The 22006-nt window shown below is 37.6% G+C and overlaps 1 protein-coding gene across 1 annotated transcript in view; it reads right to left on the bottom strand.

Annotated features, from left to right (window-relative positions):
* VPS41 (VPS41, HOPS complex subunit) overlaps positions 1 to 22006 on the bottom strand; it is a 77672-nt gene that overhangs the window by 41351 nt on the left and 14315 nt on the right. Inside the window, exons 3-4 of the mRNA XM_026082012.1 lie at positions 15096 to 15203; positions 12102 to 12179 (exon numbers count right to left, since the gene is read on the bottom strand). Coding sequence (XP_025937797.1) covers positions 12102 to 12179; positions 15096 to 15203 — 186 coding nt within the window. The remainder of the gene's footprint in view (positions 1 to 12101; positions 12180 to 15095; positions 15204 to 22006) is intronic.

Here is a 22006-nt window from a genome sequence, read left to right as displayed (position 1 = left end):
TAAACCCAGAACTTCAAAACAGTCAAGCCTGAATATTAAACACATTTTTGGGGGGGAGGGGGGGAAATACTAGCAAAGGGAAGAATATCCCATGCCAGGAACTTCTTGTTCAGAGCTGAGTAACAGTCAAGCCAACCATTTCCAAAACTACACTCCCCTGGGCAACGTCCAAGATCTATGTCTAAAACTATCCAGAAAATCAGAAATTCAAAGACCATAGAAAATATTGGTATGTATGTTATCGAAAACAAAGTGTTTCTTCCAGAATCAGCTCTAACTCATCTTTTATTATCAATTATTTTATACATATGCTGCTGTACCAGTCAAAGCTACTTACTGTTTCAAATTTAGCCATATTCATATATTGTCAAAAGCAGGTGGATAATTTAGGGATTTCAGAAAACAGGAGCACAGATAATTTTGACAGTTCCCCTCCCCTGCTTTGCTTCTGTTTTTTTCTGGGGTTTTTTTGTTTGTTTGTTTTTTCCTCTATTAAGTGTTATCAGTTCAGTCATGGAGTCACAACTGTCTTCGCTTGTTTTTCTTAAACCTTATTCTAGATAATACCTACAATAGTTTTTGCTTTTTTTGCCTTTTTTTTTTTTAAGCATAGAAAATTAAGTCCCTTCCTGCAACAGCCACAGGTTGACAAAACACGAATTGCTCAAGATTAGAGAGGACACATGCAGTCACCACCTCGCCACAGTCTGAGGACTGATCGTTCTATACAGTTGCAACCAGATAGGCTCTGGGGTTTGGTCAGTTGATTGTTTTAAAGATACTTAAAATGAATTAAAAAAAAAAAAAAAAMCTCCAGAGTTGCAGACATCTTATTCAAAAATAAAAGTTTTAACAGCACTCTGAGGTCAAAGTACAAACCTAAAATTTGGAACATATTATTCCATAGCTATTACACAATGAATAAAGACAATCTAATCTTGAACCCTACACTATAAAAATGTGATTTCTTCACATAAAGTGTCAAGAAAATTACTTATAATTATTTAATTAGCACTATGCTGGGTAATTTTTTAATTTATTCAGGGCTAGATTTAGGTCAACAAAGAACACACAACTCTGCAGTCACAGGGATACTTATAGTACTGTATAAATAATATTAACACAATATTTAAAAAGCAACATAGTTCAAATCTAGCAATAAGGGGTATCCTGCTAGTTAGGGAGGGAAATATACTGAAATGATTAACCCGAGAACAGCATCAGAATTTTATAAAGTGTTGAAGTTCTAGTAAAGAAGGAAAAAATGCATTCAGCTGAATTTCCATTAGCTTCAGTTTTATTTCTGATGGAGACATGTTTGGAATTCTGGACAACATAAGTAAGTTTGACTGTTCAAAATCAATAATGTCAAGCGGGCATTATAGAACAAAAAAAATGTTACCTTAACGGAAGAAAGAAAAGTTTAGGGAGAAGAAAAAAGCTAGCAGGCATCTTGCGCATATAGATCTAAATACAGGCTTTAGCAAAATCCTAAATTTAAAGAAAGGAAACAAAAAACAAAAAAAMCCCCAAGCATCTACCAACAAATGCACCTCATGTGATAATCAATTACCTAACGTAAAACGCTTGAAATAAATGCACTTAGTATGGATTATGTCAGCTCTTCAATTAGGAGTGAATTCACAGCCACTCAGAAAGCTTCTTTTCATTGTGTTCTTTGTGGCAACTGCTTCTCCCCTGATGCTCATCATCAACCCACCTTATACTATCAGTCCCCCAATGGTGAACCTGAGAAATCAATCTGCTAATGTATAATTTGTAAAGCTTCTCTGACTAACAAATGGATAATTGATTCTTTYACAAATGCTGCATCCCAATGGGTATGAACTGGAATGAACAAGAAACATAAGACTGGATTTCACTCCAAGTCTGTGAAAAATGCAATATTTACAAGCTAGGAATCTAAATGTTTTAATAGCTGCCTGTGACTTCATGCCTCTTAGCCATGGTTAGCAGGCAAGCAGCACACACATTAGGAGCGTGAAAAGCAAAGAAGTGTTCGATCATACTTACAGTAAAGCTCATTTTACTTCAAGAAGTTCCCACCACTAATACAACCCACTTAAGCAGCACTTTCATCCACTCTGTAAGGATGACTTTCCTAAACTTTTCCTGAATTAACCCAAACATAGTCTAACTCAAGGTTTGGTATCATATATATATACCCCAAAGTTATCCATAGGTCTTTTCTGCTACATTATGTAATTATCATTCTAGATTTACACAACCACTATACAGCTGCTCTCCATACTACAAGCAAACTGTATGTATACAGCGTTTGAATTGTAACCAAAACAAAAAAAATAAAACCAGTGCGTCTCCCACAAGTGCCGACTCTTCATTTATTCACGTGCTTCCATCTCCACGACTTTCACATAAACAAGCATGTGTAACTTCCTTCAGAGTACAGCAATACGACTAATCAACCCACTTAAAATGTTAACGCACTGGAACAAGGGCTGTCATTTTTCTGTTTGTACTGTTTCCACCATGGTGGAGGTCTGCAAGCACAAAACACCGATTTATAAACAGGAACTGCCTCATCTACTGTCATGACATTAAATGAAGGTCTTTCGAGAATACAAGCCTTGCTCTGCATTGGATGAGGCACTTGCTCTGAACACAGCTCTGACTCTTCAGCTTTTACTTGAATAAATTAGAAGTTTTACACACATCACCAACAATGAATTATGAGAAACAGACAACGTCTTTAAGACTCTTAAAAAAACCCAACAAATCCCAAAACAAAAAAACCCCACCACTTAAGCAAGTATTGAATATCTAGAAGCAGTACTGAATAACAGCACCCACGGGTGCCTTTTCTAACCAGAAATTAGAACCTTAACACTTCTAGAAGAAGAAAGCCCAATTTTACTAACTTGCCAAAAAAGGAGGTTTTTATTTTCTAAGGACTTCTTACTTTGAGAAGTTATAGGAGGTGACAGCAAATGAAGTAAACAGTTGAATATTCTCTCAATATATATAAAAAAAAGGGGGGGCAATGGCTAAGCACATATATACTATGTATTGTATGTCCCATCTCCTTTGAGTTCAGAATACTGATGCCCAGAGACCTCTTGCTTTGAGGACCTTTCTTTAAAAGGAAGAAATTGAAGCAATGCACTTTATATGCCTCAGATATTGCAGTGCTGCACTGACTTATGCATATTTTTCATAGTTGTGGAGTTTTACGGACATAGTAGAGGGAAAAGCAACTCAGAAGAGCAAATTATGATGCTGTCTCATGATTTACATTTTAACTTAAGTTGCAAAGTACATATATGGCTATGTGTGTACACATGCAAACTTGAGAAACAAGATAGTAACACAAAGGTTTAAACTGAAAAAGCAGCTTTAAAAGTTACAGAATAAGCTGCTCACCACTCCCTGAAATAGAAATAATATATGCTGAATTTACAACACTTAAATATTCATTTGATGAAAATGTACTAATATCCACAGCAAAGAGGTTTTGTTCAACAGTACTGGCAGTCAAATTCTGATAAATAAGCGAGGATTCCTGCTCCAGTGCTTTTCCTATAACACTCTTGAATTTGTCACTTTCCAAAGGAAAAATGGGAGATCAAATTGGTTAGAAGAAAAGGGAGGGAGAAAAGCTGGGGAGAGTGACAAGGTCTGGGACATGGAAAAATAACAACATTAACTTTTATTTCATGTGCAGGAAGGCAGACCTTATTTACAAAAAAGAAAAAAAAAAAGACTGTCTCAAAAACCTGTCTAAATCTAAGGGAATATGAAGACAAGGAATCTCTCATATATGTTCTGAGAAAGTGAGAAAGACAAAAGCCTACATTGATTTCAGTATTTTTCACATCAGTGAGTCCCTTAATCTTGTTTGTCAACTACGGGGAGCCAAGAAAAAAAAAAAGCCAAAGAAAAAAATTAGCAAGGAATCTCCCTAAAGCTGGCACAGTTGCTAGATAATCAGAATGCTTGCTAGGAGTGATAGAACTACTATTTAAAATTAATCTGTATTGAAAGCTCACACCATTTCCAAGCAGAGTTTAACTGTTAGCTAATTTCTCACAGATCCAAAGCAGAATCTCGCATCTGTTAGAACACTGGTGCGTTAAGGATATATCCTTCCAAGAGCTCTGTGCCATAGAAAAACTACTCTCTCTTGCTCCTCTCCCCAATTCACCTTCCCCATTCATTCTGCAACTATAGGGCCTCAGAGAGGGAATCTGCTAAATCTGCCTCTACTTCTCTCTTGCTATTTGTATATCAAAGGCACCTGAGAGTATGAAGCAATATTCCCCATCACCTATCTCTGGGGAGGACCAAAGAATAGTTGGGGGCTGAAGGCTGCGCCTATACACATGCACCTCAGGGGACCAAATACAGAGTGGGAAAATACTATCCGATGAAATCTAGAGGCTCACCTCACCGATTTCTCTAAATGCTTTCATTTCTGGACTGTTCCCCAAGCACAGTAAGCATGGCAACTTCATCTTGGAATACTAACTTTCCATGCAGCCTCCTGAACTACAAATTGGGCTTTGGAGAACAATCCAAAAGACACACCTAAACTTCTGAGGATGAATCCTACTGGGGCAATTTCACAGGTTGTTGTTATAAAGTAACAATGCTCATGTCATTAATGTATTTAACAGGATTTTGTAGTATTCCACCCTCAAGAGGGGAGAGTATGAGATTTTCTCCACTTCTTGATAAACCATTATTCAGTGAAGCAACCAATGAAAGAGGCCAAGCAGGTCATATAGTGCACATTCTTGTCAGGAGAGGTTTTCTCTTTAGAGATTATTCTATTGGCACTTTGACCAGACAACCTTTAAACAAGCAATGAGGCTCCTGACTAGTCTTCTCAGGGGTCATTCATTGGTTTTCCAACATCATTTCCAGGAAAGTTTTCACAATAGCCATGATTACCACCCTCCCTGACCCAACACAGGAGAGAGGACATGACCACATGGAGCCTAGGATCCCTGCTTCTCCATACATTCTATTACAAAGCCATTATTTTCTCCACAAACACATAGTTTTCCTCCTTTTATCAGCTCCTGCAATAAAAAACTGGACTAAATTCCCTTTTTTTTTTTCTTTTTTTTTAAAAGGTTTAGTCTGTCAACCATTCTACTATAGAAGATGGTCTCAATCCACTGGCCACTGAAATCAGTGTCTGTCCAGCTGACTGAATCAGAGAAAGCAAAAATACTATGTGGGAAGGAACTCCCCTTCCTGGCTGAAGGAGACCTAACTAGTCATATTCTTGGCACAGTTAAATATTATACTGGGTGGTCAAAGCTGAAGTTCAGCCAATAGCTAAAACTGAAGTGCCATTTTCCACATAAACATCCATCTATCAATACCTGTATAGCCTAGCATCAAATAAGAGCCATATGCGAGAATGAATGTTTTCTGCTTGCTGAAAGCATTCTACTTGCTTTGGACACCAACTCTAGAATTTCCTTAATTTGCAATAATATCACTTGAGAAAGTCTCAGAAAACCTGGCAAAAAGATCCCCAACGATCAACTTCAGGTTTCTCATTCTTAATAGGATCCTAACCCACATTTGCAAATCAGAAAGATTTGGGGGGGAGGGGGGAGATGTGAGAGAGCACTCACATGAGAGGAAACTATGAATCATAAAGTGCACTGTAACTTACTGTAAATGGCATATCATATGCTGTATCCCCACTGTGACAGTAAGGTAGAGAAAGCTAAATGGCAAGATGAATTGATCCTGTACAACTTGCCCAATGCATTTACATATAAAGAGGCTCTATTTCAACACCAGCAAAACGTAGACATTCTTGCTTATAAAAAGCTTTACTTAGGGTAGATTAAAAAAAAGGCAGATTCTTCAATCCTTGTACTGCTCACATTTCAGAGCTCCTACCTTCAAAACTGCCAAGGCCTGCAGCAACTACAGACTTCGGCTGTCAGCCAGTTCAGGTTTACATTTTGGAACCTTCCAACACAAAAACACCAGTTTCTGAARTTTCTTAAACTTTTATTTCTCTGTGTCATAGGGCACTGAGTGGAACTAGCTTCCTAAAGCAGCACCACAGTGGAGACAATCAGCTTGGAAGTAGCTACTTTTGTTAAGAGCCACTCTTAGGATATTAATACTCAAGACAATGGTCAAATTTGGACTGTCCGCATTTAGCATCCTATCAGAAATGCAACAAACAACCACTATACACTCCGTCATGTCTTTTAAAATAAATAAATCTAATAAAGATTCCCTTCTAAAGTATGCAATTTACAAAGTTCATTATCAACAATATCTTACTCCCTATGGGAAAAAAGACTTAGTTATGCCTTCATGTTTTGTTTATCATATTATGTCCCTTTTATGTCATTCTATATTTTTAATAGTGCAGCATTTTTATTGTTAATGGAAACAGAGGGCTGTAGCTCTATCATTAATGTCATCTTACATAAAAGACAATGTCCTCTAGAATTCAGTTGCTTTGGACTTTCTAACTAGGAAAACATTTTCTAATGCAAATAATATTTTATTCATGCCAGAACTCTGAATAATTCTGACAAGCTAACTGCTATTATTTGGTATATGTGCACGCAAGTTCCTGCTATAGGGAAATGGCATCCAGATAAAAGATGCCATTTAACAAAAAGGAAAACAGATCTAAGAATCAGCAGTATACTAGATTCTTAGGAAACAAGCCTTTCCAAATCCTCCCTATGCTTTTAAAGGCTGTTAGGATTTAGAAAACATCTGTGTTATAAGTCTTTCCTCTGATAAAAGACTTCACCACTGCTACCTACTAGCTCTTTCACTGCCACTAATAGAAACACTAGAGCCACTTGGCCCAGTGGTCCAGTTGCATATCCAGCAAAGAGCATTTAGGGYGGGTATGAGACAGACGTGGCACAATATGCTTCTGAGACGACTGGAAAAAGGATGTGGCTAATGACTGAACACATGCCTTGTGCCAGTCACCATCACCTAGCCAAATCGGCAAGTTCCTCATGGGGCAGGGACATCCACGATGGCTGAGAATCCACCTTTGCTCAAACTTTAGCAAAGAGTAAAAGACAGTGCAATCTAGCAGCACCTACTCTTTTCAGGGACTACGCATCTGGAAGGCACAGAAAACCAAGTATAAATTATTTCTTATTTAACAGTTATTTGAAATGTGTTGGGAGGTTTGCATGGGTTTTTTTCCCATTATTCTCTAGAAAGCATTTAAGCCACAGGACTGCACCACCCATTTGGGCAGGAGGTCTCACCAAGCAGAAGTAAGGCTGTCCCTTGGACAGACACTCACTTGCATTAAAACCTTAATTTTTATTTTCCGTTTTGGAGCCTGTGTTCACAGTACACAGTCAGAGCACCATGCCTCATCTTGTACAAAACATGGAATTTYAGTATCCAATTTGTTAAGAGGCACACTGACACCCTACACAATACGAGATAGCCAAAAAAAAAAAAAAAAAAGTACTGACCATGAGAGAAATATACAGTAAAAAGAAATTCTGCAAGAAGAGGCCTCTACTTACTGTTTCATGCTCCTTCAGAAGTTCCACCAGCCTTGAATAGCCTCAGAAATGTTGCATGCTAAGACTTGAATTTCTCCCCAGTAAGAGAGACTTAAAAACATTTACATTTGTTTTCTACACTCATACATCACCTCTGAAGAATTAAGCAATTAAATCCCTTCTACTTGTAAAATAGGTTACACTTTCCCTACTCAGAGTAACACTTGCACAAGCCAAAACTTGCCCTAAGCTTGATGTTTATTAGAAGACCTCAAAATGAGGGCAGCAGGTTTTCTTGCCCTTTGAAAGGTTTATGATTTGTTACTTAACTAAATATGTTTGTACAGCTTTCTTCATAGCTACAAGTCCTTAATCCACAAGATGTCAGTTGAAGCAATAATTATATTAATAAATTGCAGACAGTCTAGAAGAAAGATGGGGAGGCATTTGGAATTAACATGCTGTGAATCAGTCCTGCATCATCCTTTGTCAGTAGAGTTAGCAGGCTTTTTTTGTTGTTGCCTTTTAGTAATAATTTTCAGTGCGTTTGACACATTTCATCTCACTCAACCTACTGAATCCTAATACAAGAGAAGAGCAGTTTGTCAAACATATATTATCTGAGGATGCATATCAGTTAATCTTAGGCATCTGACATTGTTGAAGACAGCCACACTGGTGCAAGCTGAAAACATGCTAGGCAAGGAGGAGAGGGATCATGCCAGAACACAAAGCGTTGTCACTGAGATACCAGCAACATCTAAGGCCAAACCCCCAAAACTCCTGTCCCGTAATTCCCCTTTTGATGAAGACAGAACTTGCAAACCTGAAGAGACAAGTGGTCCATCTGGTCTAGTATCCAACACCAGATGTTTTAAGAGCAAGATGAAAAAAGACTCTGTTCTGAAAAGATTTTTAATTGCCAAAGTTAGTCTCACAAGCTTCTGCGAAGCTTTCTGGGGCATAAACCAAACCACATGATTAAGCCTTTGCAGCACTACAGACAGTATTTATGACGTGGCATACCCACGTTATTTCACTTCTCAGGACATTACCTGATAAAGCACTGAAAAGACTTTAAAACAAAACAAAACATTCTAAACCAAAACTGTAATAATAGAACTTCTAGGGCTGCCGGGCTTTACATTTTAGTGTTACTTATAATATTTGTTTAGCAATTTAAAAAGCTAAATTAATTTAGACTTCAACGGGAAGGTTGGCCATTTTGGAGATGCTGCAACATATCTGTCAGTTTTCTCTCTCAAAGTTCACAAAAGCTGCAGACACGATAAAAGTAATAATGCTGCAAGTCCTTTGAGATTAATCCCTTTCTCTGCTTTACAATTTGGATCAAATCCTAATGCAAGTCAATATGAAAGAAAACAATTTACTATAAAAACAAAATTTAGTTTTGTTCAACTTCCAGCCCACCCGTATTATTGAACATGGTTACCTGTGATTAGGAGAGAGAAAGGAGATCAGGAGGACTAAGACTGCAGTAATGACAGTTTCCACATATTTTTAATATGAACTATTTTTTTCCTTTTTGGAGAGTTGTAAGTAGTAATTCCTCCTCCCCTAACTTTTCTCTCCACTCTAGGATATTGTTTTACTCCAACTCCAACTACAGCCAAGCGAAGAAAATCATCAAAACTCAAATCTGAAACATATCTACATGTTACAAGGAACATTTAAGATTACCATAAAAAAAAAAAAGATTAAAATAAAAATCCCTCTTTCCTTCCCAGTTCATTTCACATACTGACAGTACTTTGGATCTAGTCACTTTTAAAATTTCCTCTGCGTGTTGTTTCACAGAGTTAGATAGTTATTATTAAAATTACCTTTCTGTCCAACTAATAGTTAACAGAATTAGATGAAAAAATATTATTAAAGTTATCTTTCTAATTTGACTTAATAAAAAAATCAAAAAAGACAGACTGAGACTCAAATGCAGAATAATTCTGGGAATTACATAACTGATTTCTTCTAGACAAAAGGCTGCAAGTTGCTATCCTTACTACTCATTTCTGCCATCTCATAAGACAGAAAACACCTGCTAAAAAGAATCTTTCAAAACAAAGATTTGTGAAATTCACTTCCAAGGTACATAATTTGCTGCAAACAATTCCAAGATTTCAGTGCTTGAAGTAATATTGCCTGAAACCTTATTTTATTTACTCAGAACAGTATTTCAATGCTACTAATTTCCACAGATCAGTAACAATAGCTCTTTCTCCTATTTGCTACTTCACGGCAGAAGTTCACCACCGGAAAAGCTTTTCAGAAGAATTTGCTCATTCTGGACCCAACAAAAAAACAGATAAAATACTACTGAAGAAAATACTCTTTTGCCACAGAACGTTTACAAAAAAATGCTTTGCCTCTACAGGGCTCCAGGAAGTGACTGGATTTCTCATCAAGAGAGGGTTTGGGTCCGTTTGGGCTTTGCTTTTTACAGTCCAGTGGCACGCTACTGCAAATCCCATGAGAGGGGAGAAAGCAGACAGGGCGCAGAGGGAGAGGAGACAAGAAGGGAAAACCCACCAAGTGTTTTGCTAGTGATGTCTCTAGTCTGTAGTCCAAGACCTTTAAAAGTTCAGGTTAGAAGGAAAGTATTCTGACATAACAGCAGTCAGTTCAGAATGCACTCCTAGATCAAAATCAGTTTTCAAACTGCAAAAAAGGGAAGAAAAAAGCACCTTTTCCACCTGAACCATGATCTAATTTCCTCCTGTTGCACAGGAGACTTATACATTACAAAAAGAAACAGAAACATTAACAAAAGAATTCAAGCAACATTTCTTTTTCCTATTCTCTTTCCCAAAAAGCAGCTTTTACTCAATTAAAAAAAAAAAAAAAAATCACCACCATCTTTAAAAGAAAACAAGGCACAAAAATCTTTATTTTGAAGCAGGTAAAAACTGGAAAAGAGATAATTAAATAAGAAAATCTGTAGAGCAGAGAGTGCCAACCTTAACTCCACCATAAGAAACCACCCTCCTAGCAGCCACTGGTAGGACATTTTATTAAAGAAAAGCAAACAAAAGAAGAGGAGATTTGGGTGGGTATAAAGAGGATGGAGGGATTTTGTTCTATAGTCTTTAGTAGACAACAGGTCCCGTTATCTCTTGCTCTATGCCTAGGCGGTGCCCTAAGGCTTTACACAAAGATGAGGATTTCACCTTCATGGATCAAGGTGGGAGAACAGGGCCTTATCTGTCATTGATCACACACCCAGCAAAAAAATGGCAGTTCTACAAATGAACCCTTCCAAGCACCTGACACGGAGTAGAATAAATATAAATCTAAGACATTTAATGCCTGCACTCAATAGAAAACCTCCACTTCATTTTAACGGGCTTCAAGTCAGTCCTTTACTGGAGACATGGAAGAAAAGAATTTGGGTACATTTTAATCTGATCTTCCCCAAATAGATTACTTCGGAGGGAAAGAGGTTGTTGTATTTTTAGCAAGTAGCGTACATATAAAGTAATCAGAACTGTAAGGGAGCCACTGAAAGTGTTTCTGATGAACACACAAACAAAAGTAATAAGAGAACATCATTGAGCTTGACTTTCACTAATAGCCAGTAAGGTCATTGTCAATATGACCATTGCTATAGATAAAATTTCCTCCAAAGGTTGTTGGTAGGAGGCTGGGTTTTGGCTGAGACTTCTTTTCCTCCTTGCACAACAACTGCGTAATTAGATTTTTCAAAAATATAAACAAAACCTTTCACCCCTCACATGCAGCTAGCTGTGTCAGCTTTAGAACATGCATTCTCTTTGCAAACATGCCAACATCTTGTGATGGATACTCAGACAAGTGCTCACACTGCTACGAAAAACTGATGCCTGGCCACTAGATTTTGTGACAATGCCAGGAGAGGCGGGGGGAAAAAAAATAAAAATAAAAATTGCGAGTTCCCTCCCCCCACGGAAAACAAGGTGGTTGACAAAGAGATGTTTAAAAATCCATGATCTCCAATTAAAAGCTGTATTTAACACTCTAGAACAGAGCTTTAAATTTACCCTTTCATTCATCCTCTAATACCAGGAACTACAATAAGAAGAAAAGTCTGCCTCTTCTCCTTCAATCAATACAATCCCTTAAGAGCCCAAGCTTCAAAACATTCACGTAAAATATTAGCGTTATATATTTGCAGTAGATAAACTGAACCAGCAAGGCAATCAATCAATTTTCAGTTACTTGTGGCAACTAGATAAGATGATAGTACACACACTAACAATTGACAACAGTCACCTAATGAGCAGGCTCACACCTTATGGAAGCCACGACCCTTTGGAGTACATAATTAATAATAGCCTTTTACAATCATAAATATGTATTTCCTGTTCTGTCTTCATGATCAAAGTTTACTATATGTAAGCTGAGATGTGCTCATCACAAAAGCATTCAGGGCAACTTCTTTTTCCAAGGACCATACATTGTCTCTTGTATTATAGGGAGGGAGCTCATGAAATGCATTAGTAGGATTTTAGGTATAGCAAGAGCATTATTTATTACTTAGTACATCACAGTGTTTTTACATCCTAGTAGATTTGTTCTGAATAGTGCCATACTTACAACATCAAACTTCTGTGTGATGTTCCCTTGGACATCAAGTAAATAAACCTTGCCATAATGTGTTCCCAGTGCCAAAAACTGTAAAAGAAAGATTGGTTAAATAAACACAGGACACTGCAACCAAAACTAAAGCAACATTAAATGAACTCCAGGAYGTTTACCACATTAATGATTAGCAGCACCCTGGAAGAAAATATTCTACAGAAAAAGCTTATTTTAGCCTCACCTAAAGAATAAAACAGGGCTTCAAGCCCATATTACTGTGATAGTGCAAGTTAGCTGTCAGAATGAGTCATGAGGACCCTCATCTACTGACAACTAATGGTGTGTCTGCAGTTTGTACACATTGCCTGATGGACTGTGGCAGCAAATTAAAAATGCAGCATGAAAGCAAGGACTAACACAGACCTGAAGTAGTTTAAGGTCCTTTCCACAGCTTTGTTTAAATCATAATGGTTTTCTGGAGGGGGGTTATTTTTAATTCTCCTTCACCATTAACATAAAAACAAAATACTCAAGCACATGCAAACAGCCCGTGGTAGGCCATTGGTAACATACTGCTCAACTATGGAATGGTCTTTGACAGCGCATTTAAGCACAGAGATCAACTACTGGGTTTGCTTTCCTTCACGTGCTGTAACATTCCTAAGTTGAACATTTCCAAGACTAATATACTTTTCCTTTGAAACCTCCAGAGTTTCATCCTAAAAATAAACAAACAAACAAATCTCCACACAAATGTATGCACAAACTTATTCCGATACAAAGAAAGCGGCAACTGATTCTGAGAAAGTCTGCTGTTAATTGAACCATGTGAACTACAGCTAACCAGAAAAGGAAGAACTTTGGTACTATTTGATTTATGACAGAGGTTTCTTTTTATTCCCCCCCCTTCCTCTCAGCATTACTCAAATAGTCGAGGCTCTTCAATTCTCTGTATTTCACTGCATGTGAGCATGCTTCATTGCAACCTAAAATGAAATGTTCAAATTTACAGGCACTACTAAGCATGTCAGTCAGGCAGCACAATCTTTAAAAAATAACCTTACAGAAAGTCAAGGTTTAAAAGGATTTATCAAAATGGAATTGCTTAAAATGAAATTTCAGTTCAGGCACTTAAAATATGAAGCTATATTAAAAGGAGTCAAAAAAAGGAAAGAAGGGGTTCATTAGAAATTCATCCCCTGCAATGCCTTTCACTCCTGCAAGGTTGCCTTTTTTCAGGAAGAAAAAAGTCCCCTGGGTAAAAAAATCAATACTGGTTAATAAAACATCAGGTGTGCAGACATAACTAGGTATGACTATTCCACTGCACAGGCCTGCTTGAATGCACCAGGTGCCATGACGATTAGTCATCCAGTGCAGACAGCAAGCCTGGTGAAAATATGATGCTTTAGCACTGAAAAGAAAATAATAATAATAATTCTGGGGGGAAATTAGTCTGTATACAGAAGCCAGATTTTCAGAATTCCCAGAAAAGTTGAACTGCTGTACTCAGATGTGTACTTTACATAGTACTACATAATTTTGCTAATGATGATGCTTTAGCAGGGCTTTTCCTGCTAAAACATGAAAAAAAAAAAAAAACCCTCTCAAAACCTATAACCCACCTTTACTTTTAAGTTCTCTGTTGTAAGAGACCTATTCCTAAAAGACTCCAGTGCCTAGCTTCTAACAATATTGATCCTTCTCATAAATAGTGTATCTAGTTTGCTGGAAAGCTAAAAGTGGTTGGATACTTAGAAAAGCTTTCCTGTATTGTCAGTCTTTGTAACACTATAGTTAAAGCCGCATCTGTACACTTCCTTATAGAAAAATCCTGTTTATCTCTTGGCCTTCAAAATTTAGTTGAGGCTGAGGAGAAAAAGTGATACAAACAGGTCACAAACTAGGAACAAATGCTTGCAAATTCTCAAAATATCTGTTTAATTCTAAGTTGTCAAAAACATTTAACACAGACTTATTGTTTTCATTCGTACAGTTAAAAATACAAGCTTCATCTTAAGATCCTCTTCAGCCATGGCAACAGTCTGAATAAGAGAAACACACAGCACCAGTCAATCTAAAAATATAGCGAAATAATAGAGATAGATCCCTTAACAATAACTCTTAAGGAGCTATTATTATCAGCTGTGAAAAAGTATAACGTTCAGAAAACAACTACTATGTTTTACATACTTCTGCTAATAGCTGCTTGATAAATCATTAACTCTGACACTTTAAAATGCTTTTCAGCAGTCCTCAATATTTTAAGATATTCTTCAATATTCAAAAAAAGACAAGAAAACTCAGAAAACAAAAAAACCAATTGCTTAAATCACTAAAAAGCAGTTGAAGTTTCTTCACTGCAAGCACAAAAGAACAATTCTGCATAACTCAAAATTTCTTTACTTTGCATCATCTATTACTTCCTGGCTTTCATTCTCCTGTATATCTCAAATGTTAGTGGTATTAGAGCATGCAGGTTTCCTCTCTCCGGACCTTAACATATCGACCCAGGGGAGGGGAACAGGGAAGTTTAAGACACAGACACACAGACACACAGACACACAGACACACACAGTAATTACTTTCTTTCACACTGTATTAACAGAAATATATGCTAAGCTGGTGTGATCCGGTCTGTCTTCAGTGATTCAGGCTGTACAAATAAGCGCTGTATAGGCCAGTTTCTTTTCTGACTAAAGGAAAGTTGGGACTGTATCCCAATTCTAGTTCTTCATACTGTCCCTAATTAGAATCTAGCACGTACCTTCCCAGTAGCTTATCTAAACATCCCACCTACAAATCACCGCATCTTGAATTCTCACCTCATTTTCTCACTGAGAGAGTATGATCTGTTCAACACAGGCTTATCACAAGTTTTGTTTATATTATTGCTGGCTTGCACCACTTCTCTACATTTGGCAGTACTTTTATAAAGAAAAATATTGGTGTGTTATAAATACAGATAAATTCATAAAAACACATCCCTGCCCCAAAGTCATATGGTACCTTTTCATGCACTGTCATGCAGCTGGCTGCATCTTTCTGGAGAATTTCAGTCACTCCATTAGAAAGCCGTTCATACTTCAGCTTAGGTTCTTCTTCGCTTTCGTCTTCCTAAATTTTCAACAGTTTAAGAAAAAGAGGGCAAGAGGAAAAAAAATGTTTAAAAGTTGATTTTAAATATAAAGAAATTAAAAGATACCCCAAAACTATCACACAACAACAGCTGAAGATGGAGCGCTATTATCTCTTAACAACAGCCACTACAATCAAAAGCCAAACTTTCACATTTTTATCATTCCAGAGCACCTGGGTTACATTTTTTGTTGTTGATTTTTCTTTTACTCCAAAGTTCTGGATGCAAACAAAGACTGTAAAACAGCATATCTATTCAGCTGCATTGTAAGAGGCATTTAGTTGATTTCTAAAAAGCAGGGGGAAGAAAAGAATATGTGTACTTAGTTAAATAAAGTTAGTCATTCCCAATTTGGAAGAAAAAACATAAAAGGGATGGGTATGGAAAAGTTGATGATGATAAAATAAAATATGTCACTATAGCCACATTTAACTCTAAGCGGAAGCATGCAGGTTACAAGAAACTTCAAAGCCTTTGCAAGATGCTGCACCTCTGTAGGAAGGACAGACACAAAATGCTGTGAACAAAAATAAAAAGAACCCACTAAGAATAACTTAATTGTATAAAACTCGCCAATGAGTTTATGTTCAAAAAAAAAAAGTATAAATATGTTGTTTCGAAACTGTCTGGAAAAAGGAACAGGATACAGTATATTCCTATGGATCACCTAAACCATCTATTACATTTTTAGGAACTTTTCCTGAAAAATACCTAAGTTTTCCTTTGTTTTTCCTTTCAAGCATGTAAGGTATTATCACCCAATCACTACTTAGACACACCAAAAAAGACATATCAAGTGGCACAGAGTGAACAAAGARGAGACTGAGCTAGAAAACAAAAGTGGCAAGCTCACTGATCAAAAAACACCCAATACGCTTATCTTTTAGGAAAAGGAAATTCAAGGTGCAAAATAGCACTCTGCTCATAGGCATCTATCCAAAACAGATGGCCTACTGAAATACAATGCCAGAAAGGGATTTCATAAGCTTCAGCTAATACTACACATGCATAAATGCACACACACACATCCCTATATATATACACACCCCTTCTTCCTCACTGGGAAACTATACCTGCAGTAACAATCCCCTACACGTATTGCTAGTTGTAGTGAACACACCCCCATTGAGTGTATTTCCCACGTAAAACATTTCTTTCATTCCTAAGCAACCAGAATACACCAGTGCAGTGCTCTAGTAAAGGAGCTCCTGCTTTCCCCACCAACCGCTGCTTTCCAATCCTGGCATAAAAACCACGTACAAGAATGCACAATGCCAGGCTAGAGCAGAAGCACTGCATTCGTGCAACATTTTATTGTACCTAGTGATCTAAAGAGAATAAATTCTGAAAAGAGATAGCTGAAGAATAAACTATTTTATTTAAACTGCCTTTGGAGTACTAAAACAAGTCTTTTCCAAGTTCAACGTTGTGGCCATTTTCAGCGCATGCTGCTATCATCCATGTTAATACATACATACTTTCATAAAAAACACAAAAGCCCTATGGAACTATGGAAACATTCAATATTTATTACCATGCATTTATTTCATACATATGCTGCAAACAGAGGATCTTTTAAAATGTTATTTGAGAGTTTTGTGACAGAATACAAATGAGATTAATATAGGGATGTCAGCAATCCAAGACGTAGTTGTCTGAAGTGAGGTGTCAAAATGTCCACCAAGAAACAATTTTATTCAGTAAATCTAACACCGAACAAAGTTGTTACTAGACAGAATGACAATGTCAAATTACAGGGCTGTATATAAATCAGCCAAATTACTTGTGCCTACACATCCTTAATAAATGACTACAGGGTTGAGGTAAAGGCAAGGGAAAAAAAAAAGCACACACGATGGAAGGAAGGAGTAAGGATGTATATGTCCATTTTACAGCAATTAATACATTACTGCATTTCATACATCTCTTACAAAGATTACACTTGAAATGCATGGGTAATCTTTGAATAAATCCATCAAAGTAAAAATTGAACTCCAGTCATCTAGTCTTTCTAAGATCCCACATGTTGCGGAAGTCTGGACATCAAATGTGCAACCAATGTGAAAAGTTAATTCTAGTCTCTCCAGTATTTTGCATAAAAGCATTCATCCATGGACCATTAGATAAAGTTACTGAAAATAAGTTTCGGCTGTCTTATTTATGAGTTAAAAATAAATAATTTTTCCTGCACATGCATATACAAAATACATACACTTTCAAGAGTCAGTGCACTGAAGTATTCTGCCAGGCTTCAAGAAAAAGTAAATACAACGGAAACTTCTAATATTAGGCAAAACGATGTACCCATTTCACACTTTCTTGACAGGTGTCGTGTTAAGTAAAAGTCAAGCTAAAAGGTGATTTGGAAGGGGGTGGTGAGGGCTTTGCTGTAAACAAAGAAAAAGGTGATTTGCAAAAATATAAGATTTCTCTATTGCTACAGACTCTAGCTCATATATTAAATGCATTTGATGCTCTCTTATCCTGAATATCAAAGTTTAATCATTTTAAGGTATTTTTCTATCAGGAAAAGCTTTTACGGCACTCTGAACTTCTAAAGTAAACACAAGCCAGCGTTAATAAAAAGCAAATCAATAATTTCTGTTAAATTTTAATAATCCTGCAAACCTACAAATAAAACCATCAGCAGCCTGAGTTGAGATGACAGTTGGCTGTGTTTCTATGACAACCTAGAGGACTAGTACAAGTCCTGACTTGCAGCAAAGCTAAGATATAAACAGTGACATTTACCCCATACAAGAAAACTCACAGCTTTCCTTAAAAAAAAAAAAAAGAAAAGAAAAAAAAGGGGGGGATCAATTTCTCAACTAACATGGATTTTTACTAAGTGTATGGCACTTCTAATTAAAGAGAAGTCCTTTAAACCATCCTAGAGGAATCTAAACATTTGAAAATAAATTTCATAGCACTGCTTCTTGTACCACCACTCAACACTTCTTCTGTATTTTCTGCCATAAAAAAACAAAATCGAAAACCCCACAACAGCAAGTTCTGAAACTCTTGTCAAACGTACTGAAAGGAAAAACAAACATGCAAAAAACCCCACACCACACACACAATTTTTAAAGCACTCCACAAATGGCAGGTTTAAATTCTGAAAGGCAAAGAGACCCACATAGCTGAGAAGTGGGAAAGCCACCTTTGTTTGCTTTAAAATAAATAACAACATTTCTTCAACCACAGGAATGCTAATTTAAAACTCATTTTATATTTATTTTTCTATTTGCCTTTTACTGCTGAAGCCAACAGTAAAAATGCTCAAAAAATGCCTTGAAGACCTTTCTCCAGGTATCCATAAGTATTTCCCATTGAAAGAACATTTCCAATTGAAAGATTTACTATAATTAGCTAGTAAGACCAAACTAAACTCTTTCCTATTAAGAGCTCTTACATCTTTCAGTGCTGAATTCCTCAGATAAATCAAATTCCTCTTCCCATGCCTAGCACCTAAATATGAAACTCACTGCCAACCCTTCTTCAAGGGCTGAATTAAGAAACTGAGAACAGCTATAGATGTGCCAATAAGCTCTCGAAAGGCCAGTTTAACCATGAGGGAAGCTCTTCCACCTTTCTAAAATCAAGTGCACAACTTTCTTCAGCTGTTCTCCCTCTGTCTTTCCTAGCTCTGCCTATAGGAACCACCACAGTGGTAACCCTAGTCGGGGGGTGGGGGGGGTGTCTGAAATCAGTCCTCACCAAGAAAGTTTCCAGAATGAACCTGTGGGCAGTTCCTTGAGTTATTCCATTAGTGCGCGTTTGCGCCTGCAGCAGAGGATCTGCCCACAGGATACTCTGTCACATGAACTACACGCTCTACGGATTGCAGATACTCTAATTATGTTACGGACATGGACAGAAAAGTGTCATCCTTCCTACATGATTTGTCCTCTAAGTTTTTCAAAGCCTTCATGGAAATAAACAGTGCATGCATTGTAAGACAAGTGCCCTTCGTCTTCGCTGCACCATCTTCCATCCACTTCCCAGCAGAGTTCCAGTTACTATAGGTGCTCATTCCAGCACTGCTTACACTCTTAAGTTTTGACCCTGCAACGTACTTAAACTCAGGTAGAAAGATACCCATGGTCTAATCACTATAGTGATCTGAAAGGAGGCACACTCGCATCCTACTTCAACAAGGCCCTTAGCAACACGTTTCTTCTCAAAAAGCCATGCCTTCAAGGAGGAAAAAAACAAAACAAAAACCAAACAGCTTATTTTCATTTTTGACTTTCACACTTTCTTTCAAATTCCTCTTGATTTCAGAAATTATAAGAAAAATGTTAAGGTGGCTCATTTCCTGCTAGTTTAGAGGCCATTTAAAGTGCTCTGCTGCTGTGCATCTGAATAGTTAACATTTAAGAGACATTCTAGAAACTCATTAAAAACGAAATGAATGCTGCTGAAGAGCAAGACAATATTCCAGCTAAAAAGTGAGAAGAGGCTACTTTGTAATTTGTAAGACTAACTCTTCTTGACACTTAAATGCAGGAAATATCTGTGGAGACCCGTGGAGACCCTCCAGAGAAGTTGGGACATTTTAAAGCAGTCATCACTATTGCACAGAAGAAAAAGAATGAAACTGTTACACTTCCAGAATTATTAGTTTCAGAACCATGTGAAAGTTTCAAGTAGAACCAAAGAAGTCAACTCCATTTATTTTTTTTATTTTGTAACACTGGTCTTAATGCCTCCTTTAGGCTGGTAAAGAAATTACATGATTTTTGTCAACTTTTATCTTCTCCAGGTCAGGTCCCAGGTCTTTTTAGGACCTGACAATCTCCCTTTATACTGAATCAAGAGATACTGAAGCACTGATTTACAAACATACCTGACTAGGTTTGCTAATCCCTACTCCCCCGATTCTTTAGAGAAAAGACTTATCCAAGTATCTCACAAAAGCAGGTTCACTGTGCCATTAAACAATCACCTCTAGTTCTCTCTAGCCAGGTCATATTTAGCCTAAGTGTGAACCAGATAAAGCCAAATAAAGAGATTACCAGACACAAGTCTCCATATTCCCAGTAGCGCTCCAGGAATGTTTGTGCGCATCATATCTAAATTGCTTCTTTACTGCTTTTCCACAGCAAGATCTACTTCTTCTAACAACTGTATGCTAAACCACAAAGATTTTATGCATTTTTGTACCTAAAGGCAGTAATTAAGACTGATAAACTGTAAACTAGTTTATCAGTTAGACACTCTTTTTTCACCTAGGATGATAAACTGGCTTTTCAATCTGAAGTACAAATGAAACTGCAGGTACAACAATTGTTCACTGCAACTCTGTGCAACAGGCTCGTCTCGCCTTGGTCTTGCAATGCCAATGGAAAAGGAAATAAATGATTCTGCCTGTCATGATGTTGTGTAGCTTGGAAAATGGTACACGCCAGGAGATAAACCAATCGAAGGAAACACACAAAACAGAATCTACATTGATTCAGCCACCCACTTCTGTCTTACAGCTTTTAGATACAGGGTGAGCAACTCCCTCTCATACTCTTTTAGAAATATTATTTTAACCCCAATCTGGGGGTGAAAGGGTGCCAAGCTAGGCAAAAAAAAACAACCAACCAAAAAAAAAAWATATATGACAGAAGGTTTCTATGACTCGCTCAGTCTAGAGGTGTGCAGCTTTCACAGAGGAATAACAGATGGCCACACAACTACTGTTTCACTTTGCTGAATGTGGAGAAAGAAAGGTGGGCAGGCAGGGAATACAGAAAAGCATGCTGGCTTCTACCCACCCACAAGTATGCTTCTGCATTGCTGACTTTGCTGGGAAAAATTGGTTATAGGAAGGTTTTCTTCTCTTAACTCCATCACACTTGAGAGCCAACTTAAAACATTATTGTGTTTCCCTGGACTTGTGGCCTTAGAGATCGAGGTTGAAGAGGGTGGCCTACTTTACAAACACCCGTCAATCCCCTCTATGTTCCAGCTATCCAAAGCTAACAGTTTACGGGTGCTGGCTCCCAATCTACCACCACTTTTATGAGAGCAGAGTCCTGAACCCTCATAAACAAAAGGAAATACAACCTACCCCTCCCCTGACCTCCCCTTCCAAACCTGCTCTATTTTGTCCCCTGGTGAACCTCAGATTGGCCTTTGCAGATAACCTACTCCCTCCCCTCAAACACTTCAAATCCTCCTAGCCAGGACTCCTACTCCCAATTTCAGCACCTTCCAGTGTGCCCCCCAGCAATTCCTGTTTTCTTACCCTTCAAAGAGTTTCCAAAGCAGCACAGCCACCACATCCTCAGTGGCAAGCTCCCTTCTAGCCAGGCAACACTCCTGGCAGAGCAGCATTCCTGTTTTGTTTTGGTTTTTTTTTTCCTCCTCCTTCTTCAAACAACAGAGTTTAACAACTGCTTACAATCTGGCATAAGGCATGAAACACTTGTTTGCAAAATACCAAAACCCAGCATGAACAGCTCAGCAAACACATTAACTTTGTGTCTAAGGAAAAGCAGCATGTAGCTTCTTGTCCAATAGCACACCCAACCCACCTGACCAATACGTTGGGAGAACACAGAGAAAAAGATCCCTGAACAAGATGATTTGGAAAGGCAGAGCATTGCCATACTGCACTTACTTGTCATCTTTCCATGCCTTATCAGAGCACATACACTTCAAATACACGGGAGGCAAAAGCAATTTTATTTTAGTAAGTCAGGTATCACAAATGCAAATAAACATACTTCCCATTTGCAATATATGGGAATATGGCCACTGAATTAAAAAAAATTTAGGAAATATCCAC

This window comes from Apteryx rowi, unplaced genomic scaffold (genome assembly GCF_003343035.1).
Source record: "Apteryx rowi isolate R43461 unplaced genomic scaffold, aptRow1 scaffold_565, whole genome shotgun sequence".
Taxonomy (NCBI): Eukaryota; Metazoa; Chordata; class Aves; order Apterygiformes; family Apterygidae; genus Apteryx; species Apteryx rowi.
This window is presented reverse-complemented; position numbering and strand designations above follow the sequence as displayed.